Consider the following 20,274-nt stretch of genomic DNA (forward strand, 5'->3'; position numbering starts at 1 on the left):
GGTCTATTTTAGTTTTCTTTGGTTGGTTGGGGTTTTTTTTGTACTTTTGCAAGCATTTCTTGGGACAATTTTGTATACTGAGCACTTAATGTTGGCAAGATAGAAAAAATTATTGCATTACACACATTTTGAGAATGTACAGGTATTCATTGGTTGTAATGAAAAGTCGTAAGTCACAAAATGCCTTTTCTTTGTGTTTTAAAAGTGTGGGAATGTTACTCATTTCGTGGATACATAACCTGTTTTTGTTTTTTTTTTTATACTTACTAGGCAGCTAGCTCCAGCCAGGGCCAACAGTTGTGCCTTCTCTCCTAGCTCCCACTATAGTTTCTTTGCATCCCAGAACATACAGGGATGTAAACAGTTTTGCTATCTCTTGCAAAAATCAAGGAAGATCTTTTTGCTTGAGTGGTGTAAAGTGATGTGCTCCGTAAAAACATATCACTGTTATGTAATAGACTATTAAACCGATAAGTTCAAGTTAAAAAGTTTCTAAATGATCTCAGGATGTCAGGAACTTTGACTGAAATGCTGTGTTATCTGATATTATTCTTAGTTCAAGTGGGACTAACTAGGATAGTGCTGAACAGCTCTTGTCAGCAATTATGATATTGATTTTTAAGCTTGTAGCATAACTTTTCAGTTAAGTATATCAAAACATTTGAGTTTTTAGTGGCCTGTAACAGAGATGGTGTTTGAMCTTATTCTTGGTACTTAATATTTTGGTTGTTGCAAAAGTAAGTGTAATTCTTTGTTATTGTTTTCTTGGAAGACATCTGCATAAAATGTTTCAGGTTTGCAGTGCAATGGATTTTATGTCCTTTCTCTTTACCTCCAGAATTTCCTTCCACTGGTATGAAGTCTTGATCAATTAAGGGGAAATCCAAACTGCACTTAGGGGCCTTGACACCTCCTTATGTACCTTGAGGCCCCGAGCAGCCTTTTTTTGCATTGCATACTTTATKACTTGGTCTCTGCCTCAGAGAATTTGCAACCTAGATTGGATAGAGCTGAAAGGGTTTCGTTCTAAGCCACATTGGGAACCTTTGTCAAAGCCAGAGGTTAAATTAGTTGCATTTGTTCGCTTACWTCTTGGAAGATTGCTCACATGGTTAATCATCTGGATCACAATTTTCTTGCTTTCTAGTCTTGCATCTTAAGTGCAAGATCRCAGCATACAGGAAAACAGTTTCTCATGGTCTCTGTGTGAACSCAGAACCTCTGTGCTTATGTTAGAATTTCTAGCATAATTTTTTTCTAGCATTCTTTTTTTGTAAAATAACTTTGGATTAGATATGAAATAACTTTTGATCATTGTTTATATCATGATTTAGCAATATGTTTTATGTAACTCTCTGAAAAGGGAAGAAAGGACACTTTCTGGTGTGAGATTCARTGCTGGATGTTACAGATATCCACAGTAAAAAAGCTTTCAGGCTTATATGAAATAGTGGGTGATACGTTTGTGGTCAAATACAAGGMTAAATGTATGTATTAGATGCCTTCATCCCATACTGGGCACATTCTGAGAACATAGCATAATAGCATACTATATCCCACYGTTTTTTCTATCTGGAATACCTTCTTTATGAACCTTTGTTGAAGTTACATTTAAGGTTCTACAGTAACATAAAGGTGTCACTTCTGGACATATCTCACTGTTACATWGGTAAGCAGAGGGTTTTTCTAAATTTTAAGTATAATTATCCACTTTAAGCATAGTAAAAAATATTGCTGCTTTTGCAAAGAATGTGGCACTTCAAAATGAGTTTCCTCTGGCTAGCTGCTCTCTCATCTTGCTTGTTACATTAGTGYTTGCATTTCAGTTTGGGCAGGCAGACTGATTTAATATGAAACTGTCATACTAAGTCAAATCAGATTGCCTTTCTGCATGAGGACAAAGCTTAAGCACACTTATTTTAGCTTTTTTTCTTGTATTTTTATTGCTAGAAAATTTATTGCAAGGGGATTACTAAATAAAGGATGCTAGCTTCCCCTTCTTAGCTAAATATTTTATTTTTAGCAGTTTCCTTTCACCTTTACACTAACATAATTTGACATTAACTGTCAGAAGTTGTCCCGAGTCACTTATTCTCCCAAGACAAAGGGACACTTCCTCATTGCTTCTATGTGCACTGAGTGAACAGATGAGATTATTATGATGGTGTTATGATGAACTGGCCCATTTCTTTATCCGAAGTGCTTAAGTTCAATACCAGAAATGTAAATACACAAAATAATACTAGAAAAGTCTGCAGTGAACTAGGTGACATATTTCTGTTTGTGTATGTCGCTGAAGTCAGCTAAGCTGGTCTTAGGCTGTGTCTCTAGGTTTACTTGTCTTTTTTTAGATTGCATGACTGTCTCCTCAGGAAATAGACTTCTGAATTGATGGTTAAGAAAAGCCTTTTAAAGGAAATGTGTAAAGGATTCTTTTCAAAATTCATTCAAATAAGTGCTTCCAATAATGAATTGTAGCTGAGATTCCATTAGAAATAGAAGTAATTGACTCTGACTCAGCTAACTAGAATTTGGTTTGTTATGTGAACTGAAATACAGCGATTTAAAGAAGAAAAGTACTTAGTGGTGACTTAAAGCCATTCATTACCTGAAGGAAAAAAATGTGCCTGTTAACACAAACAAGAAATCTGTGAGGCCACTTCACAGGTGTGTCAACTCCTGTATAGATGTGCAGAGTTGCTGCTGTGCAGTAGGGGCGAACAGATCCCTCAGACAGGTGTGGCCTCTGTGGTCATTGCAACTCAATAATACAGGTGGATTGGGTTTGCTGAAAGACTGAGCATGTGCCGCTTTGCTCAGCTGTATCTCATTTTTCTCTTCCCAACATCTCATGTAAATATACATCTCCATGTAGGATTTCTGTAAGACTAGCATTTTTACCYAATKTCTTAATAATACAGCCAATCCAATGTGCAAATTAAATTTAGGGATATTACTTTATTTTGATGTGTGTTCATGAATATTTAGAGCTTTTTAGGTATTACATATATGCATTTCTCAGAATAAGTATTATTTCTGTTCTTGTCAGCCTGAAGGTTTGTACTAGTGTCAAATCTTATATTCATGTATAAATGTAACCAAATTATTTAGCACWAGTAGATCAGGATAGATTTCATGCATGCACACATGGCTGTGTTCTTTCTGTTGACTTCTAAACCCTGGGAGGTTGCTAGAAAATTTAAATACGCCTGGGGCAGATCTGCACCTGGAAAGAAACATTGTTAAAAGGAGAAAACAAAGATAAGGGATTGCTGGATTGCTTATTAAGGAAATTCTAGAAACATACMGGAAAAGCTTCATCTGCTTTCTCTTATCTTATGCAAAAATGAGATTGATAGAATTYCTATTAAGAAACATTGGTTTCTGTGTTATGTGTCTGGAAATAAGTTCAGCCAARGATGATGTGACCTTCCAGCGTCTGTGTCGCTGGAAATGCATACATCAAGTGTGGCAGGTGGTGGTGTGGGATATTCCGCCACAGATTCCAAAGGACTGCACTTTTGGATTAACCAGTTACTTGTTTCAGTGACTTGAAAGAAGTTAAGGTCTTCATGTGCATAGGAACATTTTATGTGTGTGTAACCTAAGTTTTTGATTGAACTGATCATTTTACCAGTRAAACTCAATTTATGGACTAAAAGTATTCTTTGTCCTCACTGATGTTCCTTTGTAAACAGATAAAAGGGTAACTTAAAAAGAAAATGCTCAAATTAGTACAAGGACAGATATTATAACACTGAAATCATATAATTCATATTAGATGATACAGATATAACTGTTGACACAGTTACTAAAGCACCAATTCCAAATAAACTGTGGATTTCCTTTCTTGCTATTTTTTTCCCTGGTGATAAAAACGTACTTAAGTTGCACTGGAAAATATTTTTATTTGAATGGCTCTTGATTCCACGTGACATGAGATCTTGAAGGCATTCATTGYATTTATCATGTTGCATCATAGATGGAAAACTGATTTGGTTTTATTCTTTTTTAACCACCAGTTTAGTGAACAATAGGTTACTTCTGTATCACTAGTGTTTCTCTAACATCTATTAATTGCTTGGATTCTTGTACCTACTGCTATTACTTGTGATATGGCTTTTGAATTATTYTTATTTTATGGGCAGCTGGGAATTGCAGGTAAAAGCAGGTAATGCTGCCTGTTAGTATTTTTCAGTATTKTTGAATAGAATTTTATTTTTAGTTGCATATAATTTGCTAAATGAAAAATTTCATTCCAAGTTATATTTTAGCTACCTTCAGCTTTTATATGGAAAATCGTAGCAAGTATATTATTTTTTTTAATAAGAAGTGACACCTGATGGTATTTTTCCACTCTACTAGAGGAAAAACTCTAGCTGTTTTCTTCTAGAAAAATTCTTAAGTCTCTTTCAGAAGTGATCTGAGGCAGATTATCTTCATTTAATGTGTCTTCTTTTAGTCATGTCAAAGTTTATTTTKCTAGCAAATAACCTTTGAATTAGGTTTAAAAGTTCATATAGAGAACAAATGGAATTTTGTACTTAAAAGTATCAGAGATGTTGTACTCAATGTGTTTTAGGACAGTCTGGAATGTGGAGAGCTTTATATCCAGTCTCAGCAAGTGGATGCTTCAGACCAGGACTGGGACCATGAATTTGGGCACAGAAAAGTGTTTTCAGCCCCAGCCTGATTTTTTTAGTTTTTAGGAGAATTGACAGCTCCTCCACTTTTTTTTTGCACCCAATAAGCAAAGTGCAAAAGTGCATGAAAATAAAGAAGTGTTGGAATTTTGGAGTTGGAGTTGAGCCATGTGGAGAAAGGACCTTTTCCAGTGTCAGGATTGGGTGTGAGACTAAGAATGGTTTCACTCCATCCTGACATTGGGAGCTGTGGTGTTTAGTTCTTGGTTGATAGTAAATAAAGTTACGTTTGACAAGAGAGAGTGAGGGAGACAACTGGAACATCAACAGGGGTTGTCCCGTACTTGCCATATCTACTAGGGTATGTTATTTAGAGAAGGATTTGGCCCATTCATTTGTCTTGGCATRTTTTTTCTGATCTGTGAGTGAATTGGGGTAGCATGCTGGTAGAAGCTCATGTCTATAGGATGTCTGCTTCCTTTCTTCCAGAACACAGAATGGTATGCTCTGATGAAAGCTGGGAAAATGTGCTGTAGCTGCTTTCTGGTGGCATTTGTTCTATGGTTCCTATACAGTACAATCCAGTAATCACTTAAATGTCATTTTTACAGGCAATCAGACTTTTACATATCCCAGATGGTCATTAAAAAGAAATCTGATTGCAACTACAAATGTGGTCTATTGAAGCAATATTTTGAATATGCAAAGAGGTAAATAAAGGAGGGACAATCAGAAAAATCAAGTTCTAAATGTGCTAAATCCCTCTGCATGTTTAATTCCTAATCAGTCCTGAATTTTTCATTGCATAGGTGAAAATAATACTGCATCTCTGAAACACTGTAAAACTAAATGAAATGCAATTGAATATATTATGAAGATTGCTGCAGAAAACTGCATTTTAAAAATGGAATCATACTTCCCATCAGGGATTTTGACTAATGAGCAACAGGATAAAATGTGTAGATCCACAAAGAGCAGATCAAAGAAAGAACATAGCATGGTGAATGATCCTTGTCAGCATTATTAACTTGTGTGACTCTTGAGTGAAAAAACTTTATATGTGCTTTCTGAGACTAAACCACAGGAAAATCTACCTCCTCCAAAGAGCTTCATTACAATTGCATAGAAAACATTGCTTCTAAGACTTCCAAATTTGAGGTATTTGCTTTTCAAAATGAAAGCTAATTTTCCTGTGCAAATTGTAAGTAAATAATGTGCTTAAACTTATCCAGCAGGATTTATATGTAATACTGAGAAATAGAAGACAAGAGGGCTTGCTAAATGATCAGAACTTATAACCTATCTAAATCTTACCTTGCTGTAGTGAYCACAGTTTTWTCTGTATTCTAGAAAGGCTATTTTCTAGAAGACCTTTAGAAACTTGGAAGAAAATAATGTTGATCTGAAATACTGAATGATATTGAAATAGCATGAATATCATGAAAAAAAATCAACATAAAACTGAGTCAAGTGTTTGAAAAGAAGCACTGGCTTATGAATTTCACTTCCATTTTGCTCATAACTGTGTTTTATTATGTATTCTAATGGAACATACAGGATAAAGGAATGACGAACAGGCAGGGGGGATTGAGTGTGTCCAGTAATTCTTAATATTCTATGAAAATACTTGTCATGTTTGCTTAAAAAAACAGTAGTTTTTTCTTTGAAGAGCCACATGAAATATGAACTTATTCAATRTGTAGAAAACGGTTCAGAGATAGTAGCAGCTTCTTACAACGTTACTGCAATTATAGCAATCCCAACACTCAATTTGAGAGTTTGTCATTGGCACTGATTCAGTTTTGGCCTTGAATGTAGTTCATTAATTATTTTGGAAACCTACAGGCCATTTGGCTGCATCCTATAATGTGGTTCACTGTCCTTGCATCAAAGTCTAATACATGTACTTACAAAACTTAGAGGAGGAATAGTAGTAGGGTCCTAGATAGATTTTTTTTTTTTTTTTTTAAGCTTGTAATTCAAGAAGCAATCCTTCACAGTCTTCTGAGCAGGCATACAGTAACCCCTTGAGGATGGGAAGGAGATGCACGGGTTTAGAGTAATGGGAATTTGTCTATTTTGTGGGAATATTGATGGTCCTCAGAGAATGTCTCTCATGTTCTGGACAGAATTGTTTCCTTATGCTACTATTCTTCCTCAGTTATTTCACCTATCCACTATATTATTTAGTTAAGTAATGACATTTCAAAATTTATTAGATCAAAAATTAATTCTTATTCTGGATCATGGAGAAAGTTATCTAAAAAGCTTGTATGTTTTGCCCACCCACTTAAATTATACTTGGAAGCAAGTGATTTTCCACAGGAAAATGGTATGTGATGGTGTGCATTGGTTTTGTTTGGTTTAGTATAAACTTCACAGCAGGTCAGTTGCCTCTTTACTGTTATTATGTAATTTCAAGAAGGAGGGAAAACAGTCAGCAAATACCAGACCCTGAAATGTTGTCAAATGTGCTGTATCAAACATGACTGTGGCCCTGGTGACGCCGTCACCAGAGGAGCAGCACATGGAGTGTCAGCAGGCAGTCTTGGCTTAGGCTGAGCCAGGACTTTGAGTGCTCCTGCCAGTGGTGGAGTTACAACAGTGGGTGAAAAGTCTCCAAGTGAGCTAATGTAGACTTTGCTTAAGAATCATTAACTAAATCCCTGTTTTCGTGGGAGCTTCAGCTGAAGTCACGTGATGTGATGCAARCCAAGATCATCACCTATCAGTGCAAACATATGGCAAAGTCTGCCCATGTTATTACTTATCTCGGAGCCCGCAAGGGGGCTGTGACATTTCAAGCAAAGCCTATTGGTGAGRGAGTTTCTGTTGAGCTTTCTTAAAGAAGCACTTCCTTTTTACTCATAATTCTGCGTGGGAATGTATACCAAGCAGTTTCCTCTAAGAGACCAGAAGATTTACATAGTTCTTCTGCYTCTATGAGAAGAGAMGAAAAGAAATGCTGCTACAACATTCTGTTCTGGTTATAATTTTTGYATTTACCTGTATAGTGGAAAGTTAGTTTTCTTTTTTCTGAGATGCATAACTCAGAAAAGGATGTTCTTGAAGATGACTCAAATAGAAGTAATGGTGCTGCTCTTGAAAAGGTTCCTTCTGGAATCTTGGTGAGTTTGACAAACTTATTGCTAAGTATAGGTRTATAATTTCCTATAACACAGTTAAAATATATAAAAATTGTCTGCCTATATTTAATAGTATGTGGAAGACTTTAATTAGGCATTTAACAGACTTACTTTGTGTTTTCCATTTTTGTTCCATAACTGCTCTGTGCAGTACTAGGAGCAATCCTAACCCCCAATTAGAATCTTTACTTGGGAACAAAGATGTTTTTGTTAAGTARACCTGATGCTACAGTGGTCATGTTTGATGGGTCATTTTTCCTCACAGTCTTTTCAGGGTACAAAATAGAAACTAGTRAAACACTTACTAAAGGTTTTCTCTGCTTAAGGAAAGCTYCTGCCTCATAAATTTGTATGTATGCAAATGCAGGAAAAATTACTTTGAGGTAAACCACTGCTCTATGTGTTTTTATTTTGTTCTGCCTAATCTCTTGAAACAAATACAACRTCTTTGCTGTTTGCATCATGTGGCATTAGACTATTTTAATCCTCTAAATGTATCTCAAAATAAATGGGATGTATGAATATCTACTCTCCTGTAAGCTAAGATTTACATTTAGGTAACTCTTTTCTTGCAGTGTTTGTTRGAATTCATGCCCTCTAGAGAGGGTAGCTCTCTAGAGCAATCGGATAGCTTTGACTAACTTGTGCTCTTTCTCTTGTTGAACTCGGTACTTCTAGTAGTCATGTTCTTTTGGGTGCACTTGTATAAAAGATGTTGGCTTTAAGAACAAAAAGGCTGCAATTTACCATTAGTAAAGYGGTACTCTACATGCACAGAAAACACTTATTGTGGACGGACTTTTGGTTGTATCTTGCACCTGTATATGGATATTACTGAATAAAAAAAAAAGTTAAAGAGAACATGTTGGTCTAGTGGCAGCCAAAATAATATCTTTGTTAATGGTACAGAGATATAATTCCTACCCACAAAATCTCCTGCTCAGGTAATGCTAATGTAAGCATTTCCCGTTAATGAGTTTTGAAAATCTGTTTGTTTGTCATGTCGAGCATATTAGATACTCTTGAGGTGGAGTTCTGTTTAATCATTATTGCTGAGAGCCATTGCTGTAACATGAGGAAGTCAAACAGCCTATTCAGGGTTAATTTTAGTTGAACTGATTTGAGTACTTTATAGGTGGAGGCACAGAATTTTGKTTTTAGTTATTGAACAGCTGAAGTAGATATTTTCTTGGTTTGTTTTTATTTTAGTGCTCTCTCAGAAGAAGAAAGTTAAAAAACCAAAGCAGTTTCAGTTTCTGCTTTTGGCAGTGCAATGGCTTCTTGCCAGARAAACAATTATTTTCATGATATGACAGGTTCTTTTTCCCATTTCAATTACAGTTGCACTTAGCTTAGCATTATTAATATATTCAGCTGTAAGAAGTTTTGCAGAGTAGGTAGTGTTGCATAAATATTCAAAAATCAGTCTCTCTGAAGCCTCAGAAGTCACAAAAAAGTGTTTGCGCTCTGATACCTCAGGTATTCATAGCCTTTTGATTTGCTGTCTTAGAAGAGTAAGTAGTAGTGAGCTGCATTAACCTGAGTTTTTATGCAGYGTTCCGGAATTTCACTACATCGGGCAATGTATAGATTCTGGATATCAAAGGAAATAAAACTTAAAAGCTAAACAGTATTGTGAAGGATCACTGCATTGCCCTTTCTTAGCTTGGCTTTTCCATCAGGCTTTTGTCTTGAATTTCAAGAATGGAAATCAACATGTTTTTTAGGTTCTTACAGGAGGTTATGAAGGCATACTGCTCTCTGCTTTCAAGGCAATGACATTTAAGTAATGCTTACTAAGCTTGAAATAAAGAGTGTTATCAAGGAAATACTTTGTTTTAATGGTTATTCTGTGATCAAGATATTTCTCTTGCATTTGCACRAATTAACACAATAACATTTTACACTGTTCCTTTCTCACTGTAGTTTTCCAACAATATACAATRACATTCAAAGAAAACAAACAGAACTGAAGCTAATCCCAAACCAAATCCTAGGGCCCAAATTTTAAAATCTCCCATCAGGGGTTCTACTGACATTTGAGATAAAATGACATRTTTCTTAGGTATATAGTGGCACTTCATTTCTATTTGATCATTTTCTTGCTACAGTTTGATCCATCTTATATAACATGCTTATCTTGCATAGTGAACCATTATGTGGAAAGCTGAACTGCAGCCTGGTAGGTAATAATGTTGCTTTAGTTTATTACCTTTATCTAGTTTGGTTTACTTGCAGTGTACCAAACAACATTTGCATTAAGACTTGGATCATAAAAAGCTGCTTTCCTTATAAGCAGTGTTTTTAATGCTCAGTAGGTACAAAAGTTTACAACTTTTTCTCATTTAAGAGTGAAACAGCTATCARCTTTCAAATGTAAGAGGTTATTCAGTTTATGTCGCTTCATAAAAGTGGCTGTGCTGTGAGCTGCTGAAATGTAACTGATACCTGTAGAAGAGATAACATAGCTACAGGGTATTCTTGCTACAGGAAAACAAGACTGTATGTGAAATGGGTGAATGCTTTGGWCTTGTGTGGGTTGTGTGGTGAATTTCTGTGGTCAAGTTAGCACGTATGTGAGAAAAACTAGATTATTTCTCATCTGAACTCAGTTCTTAGCAGAAGGTGTGAAATTCTGATCTTTTAAGAAGTCGCTACTTAAATCATAGGGAATTCCTTGCTAATGCCTACTTCTCAAGTCCTGTTCACTGAAATGAAATATATGGAATGGAGACCCTATTAAAGACTTSTACCTCCAATAGTGTCAAACATTTYTTTTAACAAATGCAGTCTCCTTGGTGACACAAAATCAGCTTTTCTTTCTAAGCTGATACCATAGACTGCTCTTGAAAGTAGCCAAGGTAGAGCCATGAATGAAAATGATTATACATTAAAGATGGTTTTTTTCATGAAATTGATTTGAAATATGACTGTATTATTAGGGAAAGACTACTTGCTTCAACARGAAAGCAGAGATATTGTAACCTCTCTGTCTTGAATTACAGTTCAGTGAGATGCAGCAAATATCTCACTTGTCAAAAGGAAGATCTTCAGTTCCCTGTCTTTTTTTTTTTTTTTTCCCCAAGCTGTCTGGTGCTGCTCAGTGCCTCATGACTCAGGTGTTTGTCATGTTCTGCTTAGCGAGCTAATCTTACTAACAACAACAAAAAATGGTAGACTTTTGCCAGCTGTGTCAGTGAGCTCAAATCAGCTCTTTAAGAGGGTCAGATGAGGAAAGGTTGAAGTGAGACCTTCCCTCTTTAGCAAGAGTGAGCTATTACTTCAATGTCAGCAGTCRGTTTTATAGTAGTACACGAAGCTACTTAGAGATGAAATTGAGCCAATGACTAATGTTGATAGGGAGTTCATCCTCCTGATCTCATTACTCACTCAGTGACAGTCTGTTCTTTTTGTCTTCATCACCATATTGTACAGAGGCTACAGGAAAAAAGGTTCTCTAGTATGTTACCTAGCATAGTAACTCTCTGGATAGTTTCAAGACAGTGGAAACCCCCCACYTTTCTTTGTAAATCTTGTGAAGAGGAAGGAATTTGTTTCTGTAAATGTCGGTAAGATATGGGAAAGCTGGGATGAAGAAAAATGTTTCYATATTTGCTCTAAGTATGAAAGTAGTTTAAGATTTTTTGCGTGTTTACAATTATGTGAGTATATAGATGCCACAAAAGTAGCTCCCTTTTGAGTGAGAGATTCCCTGAGTTACTGTAAGGAAGACTTTGGAGGCTCAAAAGAGAAATAAYTGATTAATTTTCTAGACAATGGAAGCAATACCAGTAGGGAGAACTCTTGTAAASGAGTACAATTTTGTTTAGGGATATTAAGAAAAATCCTAAACCTTGTTCAGTGACTAATAAAAATAGAAATGCAAATTTAAAAAAAATCACTGCAGATTTTTTCCTAGAAATAATATCCCAAAATAGATYTATTACTTTTTAAAAAAAGAATTTAGGCTCTTTTATGGGTTCAGTGTTGGGTTTTTTGCTTGTTGTCAGTGATTCTTTGTTTTCCCAAATATGCGTAACTTCCGAGGCTGCAGTTGCTTGGTTTTATAAATGAACTTTAGCAGACTTCGGGTTGGGAGGTAGGAGATGGCAGAATGAGGAAGGGTTGCACTTAAGTTTCTATCAGAACATTTTCACAGTTTTCTCTTGTCTTTCTCTTAAAGCTCAGATGTTCTGAGAAAGCTTTGGATTTTCATTTCTTTTTGGCAGTCATAGTTTACATTGTGTTCTTAGTCTGAAAGACTTGCAGTCATTTCAGAATTCAATCATTTACTGAAGTATTTTTAATGGATTAGACAGAATTTTCAGTAAGTCATTCTGTGCTCTTCTTTATCCTGTTTGACTATAGCATAATGATCTTRACGTGTGTTTTTCTCCCATTACATACTTTGATAATTTCGCTTAAGATGACTTAGCCATTTTTGAAATACAGAGCTGTAAAGGAAGAGTTGCATGCAGTATGCTCTACATAGGTTTTCCTGACTTCTAAGGGKTTTTTTTGCATCCTTATGTACAGTTATCTCCATTTTCAGTAGAGGATCAGTCACATTAAATAGGCTGTTCTCCAGAGAATTAATTTTTTTTTTAGCTTATCTGAGTTATTAAGYGTCACTTAAATCTAGGCTTTGAGGTCTAGAAATTACATTCTTGAAAATTTTCTTTAACATATTTAATTAGTCTCAGATTCAAGTTGATAAAGCATTAAGAGTAKGTTTTATAACTCTGGAGACTTTTAGTAATAGAAGGATTGCCTCAATATTCTGTTGACTCTTGAAGACATTTATGTAAAGCTTGTTACAATGGTCAGAGTAATTGATAAATGACATTGCACACCTATTTATATGTTTTATAAAATTAATTTTAAAAAACCTTTCATGTGTTTTAAATTTACTTAGTCATTTTATGTCTTTCTTTCTCTCCCTTAGTCTCAGACTATGAACTACGTAGGGCAACTTGCAGGRCAAGTCCTGGTTACTGTGAAGGAGCTGTACAAAGGCATTAATCAGGCAACCCTTTCGGGATGCATCGATGTCATTGTGGTCCGGCAGCAGGATGGGACATACCAGTGTTCTCCTTTCCATGTCCGATTTGGGAAGCTTGGTGTACTGCGCTCTAAAGAAAAAGTGGTAAGTTCAGAAAGTGGGTCAATGTAAAGTTCTGAGTACCAGTGTATCCCTTTCCCTTCTTCTTTCCTTCCCCAGCTCCCCTTCCCAGTTAGCAGGCAGGTTTAGTCCAGAGCAGTTGCTCTTGAACACTGTACAAAGTGGTAGCTTTGGAATGCAAAACAAAACTTGTGTTAATCTAAGGACTCTGCAAAAATACTGTGAAAGAAAAGGTTTGACAGCTCTGGAGCTATCCTAAAAGACTAATACAAGTATATAGACTTCACAGTTCTAAAATGTTTACATGGGGCTATTTGTTTACTTATCCAAGTATGCTGRGAAACAAATGCTTAATGCTGTTTAACTGATCCTTGATGTTGTAAGCAACTGTTTTTGGAATGTCTGAAGGACAAACAGAGCATATGTTAAGTGTTGGTGACCTATTATAAATATTGCTCCTTTTAGCTGTGTTCAAGGGTGTTTTGCAGTAGAAAATACAGTTATTAATATCCAAGCAAATAAAAACTGAGACCAAAGCTTCATTCCTGTGTGGGTGTGTTTGAAAGAGAACCTGGTACAATATCCTGTCCAGCCATTCTGAGGTGGTGGTGCTGCTSGAGCAGATTGTCCTGCCATCCCTTTCCCACAGGCTTTGTTAATCATGCCAAAAGAGTGAGTTGGATTGTGTTGGCTGGAAAATGGACCTGCTGTGGGGGGTCTTTACTGTCAGTAAGGAATACTGTGTCTGGCGTGTGGGTGTGCTGCCAAAAGATGGATTGATTTAAACGGGACAGGAACCCTCAGGATTGTATTCTGCGTTTTAAGGAGTTAATGGTTATTGCAGGAAACTACCCCTATCTTTATATTTTGGTTGTAAAAAAGAGACTAAAGTGAAACTAAAAGAGCAGTTAGGTCAGGGCARTTTTTTTGTTAAAGATCAGTACTGAGAGTTGCATGCATTAAAGCTGGATGCTTGTSATGGTAAAACAGGCGAGTAGCAGGCTTGGTGTTTAGTTTATTTTTTGTTTGATTTCCCACTCCTTAGTGTTTATTTTAACAAGCTCGTTGATGACAAAGAATTGATTTACCTTAACAGTTTTGTGACACATTAGTGTTCAACAGGGTACAAGGGAGGTGGTAGAGCTGTACTTTTTCTGATGTCTAGGCAAGTGAGGTACACTTACAACAGGAGTGGTCTGAAGCATGAGTTTTTTAAAAGTCTTTAATTACACTTCTGAGCAGCTGAACAAAATTTGAAAGGTTTTCAGCTTCTGGGTACCTCTAAAAAGCTGGTGAATAGTGTAAACATTTACTCTTGGTACCTGTTGTACTAGGCTATCAGYATAATTCTCAGCTTTTGCTTCTGCGGATGACTGCTGCTCGTTATTTTGTCTGTCCTGGGAGTTACTGTTTATACAGTTCTCTCAAAAGTCAGTAGAGTGTTTGTTACAGCATTGTGGATACATTTTTCTCTGACATGTCATGAGGCCAAGATCAATTGGTTGTCCCAAGATGTGTGGGAACATAAAGCATCTGTATTTCAACTTCAGCTGTATGAAGTTACTGAAGTCTTCAGAAACCAGTGTGAGTTGTAGGTACTAAAATTAGAGATGTTTGTATGTCTAAACCATCATAAAGAAAAGGTGATGGTTTTTGAATCCATGTTGCTGAATTGGAAATACAAGAAAATATTTTAAGAATAAACAGAAAGGAAATAAATACAATTTTCAGGTCAAAATCAGTCATTTATTGTGAGGAAAAAGAAAACTGATTATCTTAAGGATTGGAGTATAGTTCCCCTACATGTTTGGTTATTTACCCAATTTATCATCTCCTATGGCTGTGTTTTCYTAGCTAAAAAGTATCTTTTTAGCATAATAAAAGTAGTATTCTCTGAGAAAAAAATCTGTGGTTGCAGATGGGTTGTGGTCCTGTCATACCCCTATAAACACATGAGCAGGAAAATCTGGAACACTAACTTGAGTTGCAGAAATAATTGTGGCAAGTTTTGTACCACTTTCAGACAAAGCCTGCCTCCAGGAGGCTCCCAGGTGGAACTTTTGGTATTTAGGATTCAGATTCATACCTGGCCCCAATTTAGATTGAGATTTAAACATACAAACAGTCTCATTCATTCTTCTGTGAAATAGAGACTGGATCAATAATTGTTTGAACAAGATTCAGTCTTTATACTTTTTTTTTCTTACTTTTCTTGTAGGTGTTAGGCTCTCTGCCAGGAGCATGAGAGGTATTTTGCAGGCAAACAAATTAAAGATCATTAGGACAGACTTGTATGAGAGAGGAGAGAGAGACCCAATTATAGAAYGAAAAACCTTTTTTCTGAGCTCTAAGTGGGCCATGAGGTCAGTGCTTTCCCCATGATGAAATATTTACAATAAATTTTCTCTTTCCACAGATTGATATAGAAATTAATGGCGATGCTGTTGATCTTCATATGAAACTGGGTGACAATGGAGAAGCTTTCTTTGTACAAGAAACCGAGGAGGAAAATGTAAGGGCTTTGTGCTTCTTGATGGCTACAATATAGTATTAACAGAGTAATGTGTTAAAAATGCTTAATACAGTGTTGTCAGTATATTCCCTTCTGTGGAAGCTAGATTTTCTGTGACTGAATCTTAGCATCACTTTCATATGTACCCAAGATGCTTGATATTTAGTGCAATTTTGCTGCACTATTATTTTTAGGAATAATAAAGTAACTAATTTTTTTATTAATTAGAGCATTTTTTCAAAGCTGTGTTGAATTTTTTATTTTGTTTTAGTTAGCTCCTTGTTGATTGAAATTATACTGATGGTGGTGTCTTACTATAATTTTTGCCTTACATTCTCATAGCTTGTTCCTCTCCTCATAGAGGTAGTCTGTTTTGGGGGCATATTTTTAAGCTRTCTTACAAATTTTAGCCCAGTTTTTCATAATTTTTTTTATTAAACTTTCAACAGGTAACAGTAACTTCTTTGACTTGGAAATTTATTTCCCAAGAGTCTCTTGCAACTGGAAAGTAATAAGCCTCTGAAAAACAGGAATAATGGTTCATTTTTGCTCCATTTTTCTAAGGATATGGGAGCTATTTAATCACAGTATTGGTCAGTCCTGAGCATTGCTTTTGATTACTTTTGAGTCTGCTGGCATTTTTTGGCAAGTCTGAAGGAACGTAGTTCTAAATACAWGGTTCCAAAAGTTTTAATGAAAATAGTCAGAAGAGAGAAGAAAAATTGTCTCAGTGAAGTAAAAGATAATGTTRATTTCCTCTTTTTACTAAGAATCAGTCTTTCAAGGCAATKAAATTGATCCAGTTTTTAGTTTAGGGTGCTTCTTGTTTACTGTACGGGTCAGAAGGAGCTCTTGTATTGAAAGGACCTATGTRSAGTTTAAAATTGAAGGAGMAAATAGGTGTTAATACCCCAAATAATAAYTTGGGGTASRGGTTCATAACACCWAAGCTAAAGGAAGGTTGAGTTCAGTTTCAGCATGCACCATGATTAAAACAAAAACTGAAAGCAGTTTTTTTTATAGATCTAGGCTGTGTCAGACATTGATGGGAACTGATCAGTCTTATGACTTTCACAAAGCCAGGGTAATAACCACTGCCTTTGTCCCCAGTACAATGTTTTAAAGGAGTTGTTRCACTTGCATAGTACATTTTGATTTATAACAAGAATGCTTTATCTGTGTATAATGTGTTCTTGAAAGCTGGTAGTTCATGMTGAAAATATAGATTTATAGCTTGCTGCAAAGCAAAACTGAATTATTTTTACACATTTTTTTCCTGCAGCTGATCAGCGTCTTTGTTTGCCTGTTGAAGCTATGCTTAAGGCATAAATCATAAATCTCTYAACGATTTTTGTTTCCTTTGGGGGGATTGAGAAAGATCCTTTAAGGGATCAGTCTTTGCATTTTTCACATCTTGACATTCAGAAGTAATACCACTCACCTCAATCCATGTAAATCAGGACAATTTTTCAGCTAGTTTTCTTTTAACTTTTCCTGAGTGTTTTATGKATTTAGTTAGTTATTCTTAATTATTTATCACTAATTGTGTAGAATATGAACTTCAATTTATGTGCTAGCATTTTATTTCAAGGCTTTTCACAATGCAAAATCTATGTGTCATCAATGTTATATAAGGCTGTATTTTGTTTTCCTTTCTCTACTTCACTCTACCATTGGAACGAAATTCGTTCTCTAACTCTTAATGCAGTGAAAAAATTGAATTTAGTATTAAATAGCAAATAAGACTTTGAACACATCGAAAGTAATATCAGTGCTCTGGCTGTGTCTCATCAGTGTTCCTGACTAATCTTCTGCCCAAGAGTCCAGTAACRTATCTTGTAATTACTTCTATTCTCTACCATGAAATTGAGCTCAATAACTTTTTCTCTTCACTCTGCAAATTCCATTCTCTTCTGCTTTTTGTTCCACCTTGTCTTTGTCCCTTCATAGTGTGTTTCTGTCAGACTAGGTGTCAATGTCTTCACTTTCTTGTTATGATGTAAATAAACCTCAGGCAGCCCATAGCTAAAGCTTTTTCTTCAGAGGGCAGTGGACTATAATTAGTTGAGGGTTGGTTAATTCTATGCTGGTTTTAAGGTGAGTGAATTATAGTGACTTGGTCTTTTGGAAGATACTTTACATAAATAATGTATTGACATGACTGGAAGCACCCTCACCGATTTTGTGGGTAGCACTGAACTGAGAGGAGAGGTAGACAGGTCAGAAAAAAAGCCACCASAAACAGCCAGCTTGGCAGGCTGGGAGACTGGACCAACGAGATTGACACAAGGTTTAACCAAGATACACGTGCAGTCTCACACGTGGGCTGGAAGGATCTCACACAGCAGTGCAGGCTGGGATCTGACTGGAGAAAATGCATCTTTTCATCATCTGTCCAGCAGAGTGCCCTGCAGCAGGGAAGGCAAATGTGTTCCAGCAGGGAAGGCAAATGTATCAGCAGCAGCGCAGCCAGCAGATGGAGGGATGTGGGGTGGTCCTACTCAGCCTGGTGTGTGTTAGATCAAATCTGGAACACAGTTCTGGTCTCCCCCGTTCAGGAGAGATGTGGAAAATTGGAGAGACTTGGTAGAGGGCTTAGAGGAATCGAAAGAAAAGTTGCTGGAACCTGTTCTGTTGAGCCTAGAGAGGATTCAGGGGGATCTAAGCACAGTTTTGCAGTACCCACAAGGTAGGTRTAGAACAGAGGCACTCTTTTTATATGGCTGACTAGTGATGAGATGGGGTACAGAGCACAAGGGAAAAWTTCAGTTAGATATAAGGAAAATCCTTTTCTGGAAAAACAATGCAACAGGAATAGTGGCCTAGAGAAGTGACTCCCTCAYTAGAAATACTCAAACTTTGGCTTGTCAAAGCCCTGGATAACCTAACCCGAGKCCCTGCTTTCTACTTAAGATTGGACCAGATGGTGTCCAGATGTCTCTTTCAACCTATACCTTCCCATGAATCTGTTTCAAAATAAACAGCAGTGGATTTAATTAGCCTTGTTTTATTAACACATTTCATAAACATGGAACTGGCATGCTCAGAGCAGATGACTTCAAAAACATTCCACTGACTGGGTATTTGCTTTGCTGGCAAWATCAGTTGTTTGTGTCTGAAATGGTAAGAATACTAACATGCATTTTTCAGMATTTCTTGTAATCACTCCAGTGAACTTGGTTGCTTTTTGGGTATCAGCTTCATACCACTAGGCTGCTGTATGGCATTRTGCCTAAATATAGGTACAGGGAATAATCTGTAGCTAAAAGCTATCGTGTGCACAAAACAAATTGGAAAAAAATAGCTTTTTCTTTTTTTTTTTTTCCTTAGGAAAAAGTTCCTGCTTATTTGGCAACATCTCCAATACCCACCGAAGATCAGTTTTTTAAAGATAAYGACAATCATTTGAAATCAGGTGAAAATGAGAGGACATGTGCAAACTCAGAAATTCCACACTCTGCAGAAACAGAGACTGTATTTACCCCAGGTTCTGTGAAAAAGAARAAAAGAAGAAGAAAGAAATATAAACAAGATAGCAGGAAGGAAGATCAGATCTCTTCTGCKGGTACTGAAGAGATTTTCGAAATGGAAATAAGCTCAGATGATGAGAAAAGTGTACAGCCCCTAAGGTGAGCTCTTAGGTCATTGCTGTTATCACTGAACATCTTAAAGRTGACTTKTTYATTTCCTCTATGYGAGTATTGCCCAAGTTTTGGTAGGCTCTGCCTATGCCTTTCCTTGAACAAACAAACAAAAGTCCAAACTGGTATCTTCCAAATCTTCACAGATTGGCCTTAAAGTTGGGCCATTTTTTTATGAACTTGAGATACCATTAAGGCCATTCAGGTGAGGAAGTRTYGTTATGATCTGTTGTGTGASTGAGAAACTTTCAGTGTAATTTGATGAAGCAGTGTGGTCTTCTGGTGTGTTTGGTAACCTTTACATAGACTGCAGTGTGGAATGCCTGTAGTACACCACATCTGAATTTGGCTTCTCTGTAACCTCAAGTTTATTTTGGTAGCTGRTAACTACATAAAGGAAAGTCCCTTCCATATAAAATTCTTTTTATGTGTGTGAAGAGGAGGAAAAAAAAGGAGAAAAAAAATCAATTCTGTATTTTGTGGATAAACTCTTTGTAAAATGGAGCTTGTGCTGAAGTGGTAGCACTAATAAGCTGAAGAAGTCTATAGGATAACAGGAAAGATTAGGATAATAGGTGAAAGCTATCAAACATATAAATGCTTAAAATCTAGGAAAAGCCTACTMATCAGCACCTAGTTTTCAAAGAAAGCTAGGTGTTAAACTGGAAAGCATTGTTCTTAAATATAATACTGTCTGAATAAATTCAAGGTCAGGTCTGCTTTTGGTGTAAGAGAATAAAATATAACTGAAAAAAACTCCTTCAGTTTTTTCAGACTGTTCAAAGAAGTCACAGATTTAGTAAGTACCAGCCGAAAAGGTTACTGCAACCGAAAAACATGCATCTGTTATCATATCTGTGACCAGTAAAACACARCAAACAAAATCTGGATTTTAAAGTGTTTTTAGAATGTCTGGCTTTCTTATTTCATTTGCCTTGTTTTGTTAGTGTCACATTTATGTCAATGAATTGTCATTTAGGTATTCACTGCTGTGTTTAAGTTTGGGAGTTGGCATTTTGTTTGGTTTGAGATTTTTATCATTTTTTCAGTTAAAGAAAAGGAAGACCTTTGCTCAGTCTTCAGTGTGCAATTATTAAGTAAACAATTGGCTTGTCATAGGGAAACCACCAAACATAAAAATAGCCTTCAAGGGCAGAAAGAGAGAAAATATAACCCATGAATTGTTTATTCTTTATTTAATRTATCATTA

General features: G+C 36.2%; 1 protein-coding gene across 2 annotated transcripts in view; it reads left to right on the top strand.

The window, feature by feature from the left end:
- LPIN2 (lipin 2) overlaps positions 1 to 20,274 on the top strand; it is a 41,110-nt gene that overhangs the window by 1,250 nt on the left and 19,586 nt on the right. The window contains exons 1-4 of one of the 2 annotated variants that reach the window (XM_057364902.1): positions 7,407 to 7,771; positions 12,735 to 12,935; positions 15,328 to 15,423; positions 18,754 to 19,052. In XM_057364902.1, the coding sequence (XP_057220885.1) occupies positions 7,685 to 7,771; positions 12,735 to 12,935; positions 15,328 to 15,423; positions 18,754 to 19,052 (683 nt within the window). In that variant the 5' untranslated portion in view covers positions 7,407 to 7,684. Of the gene's footprint in view, positions 1 to 7,406; positions 7,772 to 12,734; positions 12,936 to 15,327; positions 15,424 to 18,753; positions 19,053 to 20,274 lie in introns of those variants that run through there. The other variant, XM_057364904.1, reaches the window with a different exon arrangement.

This window comes from Malurus melanocephalus, unplaced genomic scaffold, assembly GCF_030028575.1.
Source record: "Malurus melanocephalus ecotype Western Australia unplaced genomic scaffold, MMel_1.1 scaffold_44, whole genome shotgun sequence".
NCBI lineage: Eukaryota > Metazoa > Chordata > Aves > Passeriformes > Maluridae > Malurus > Malurus melanocephalus.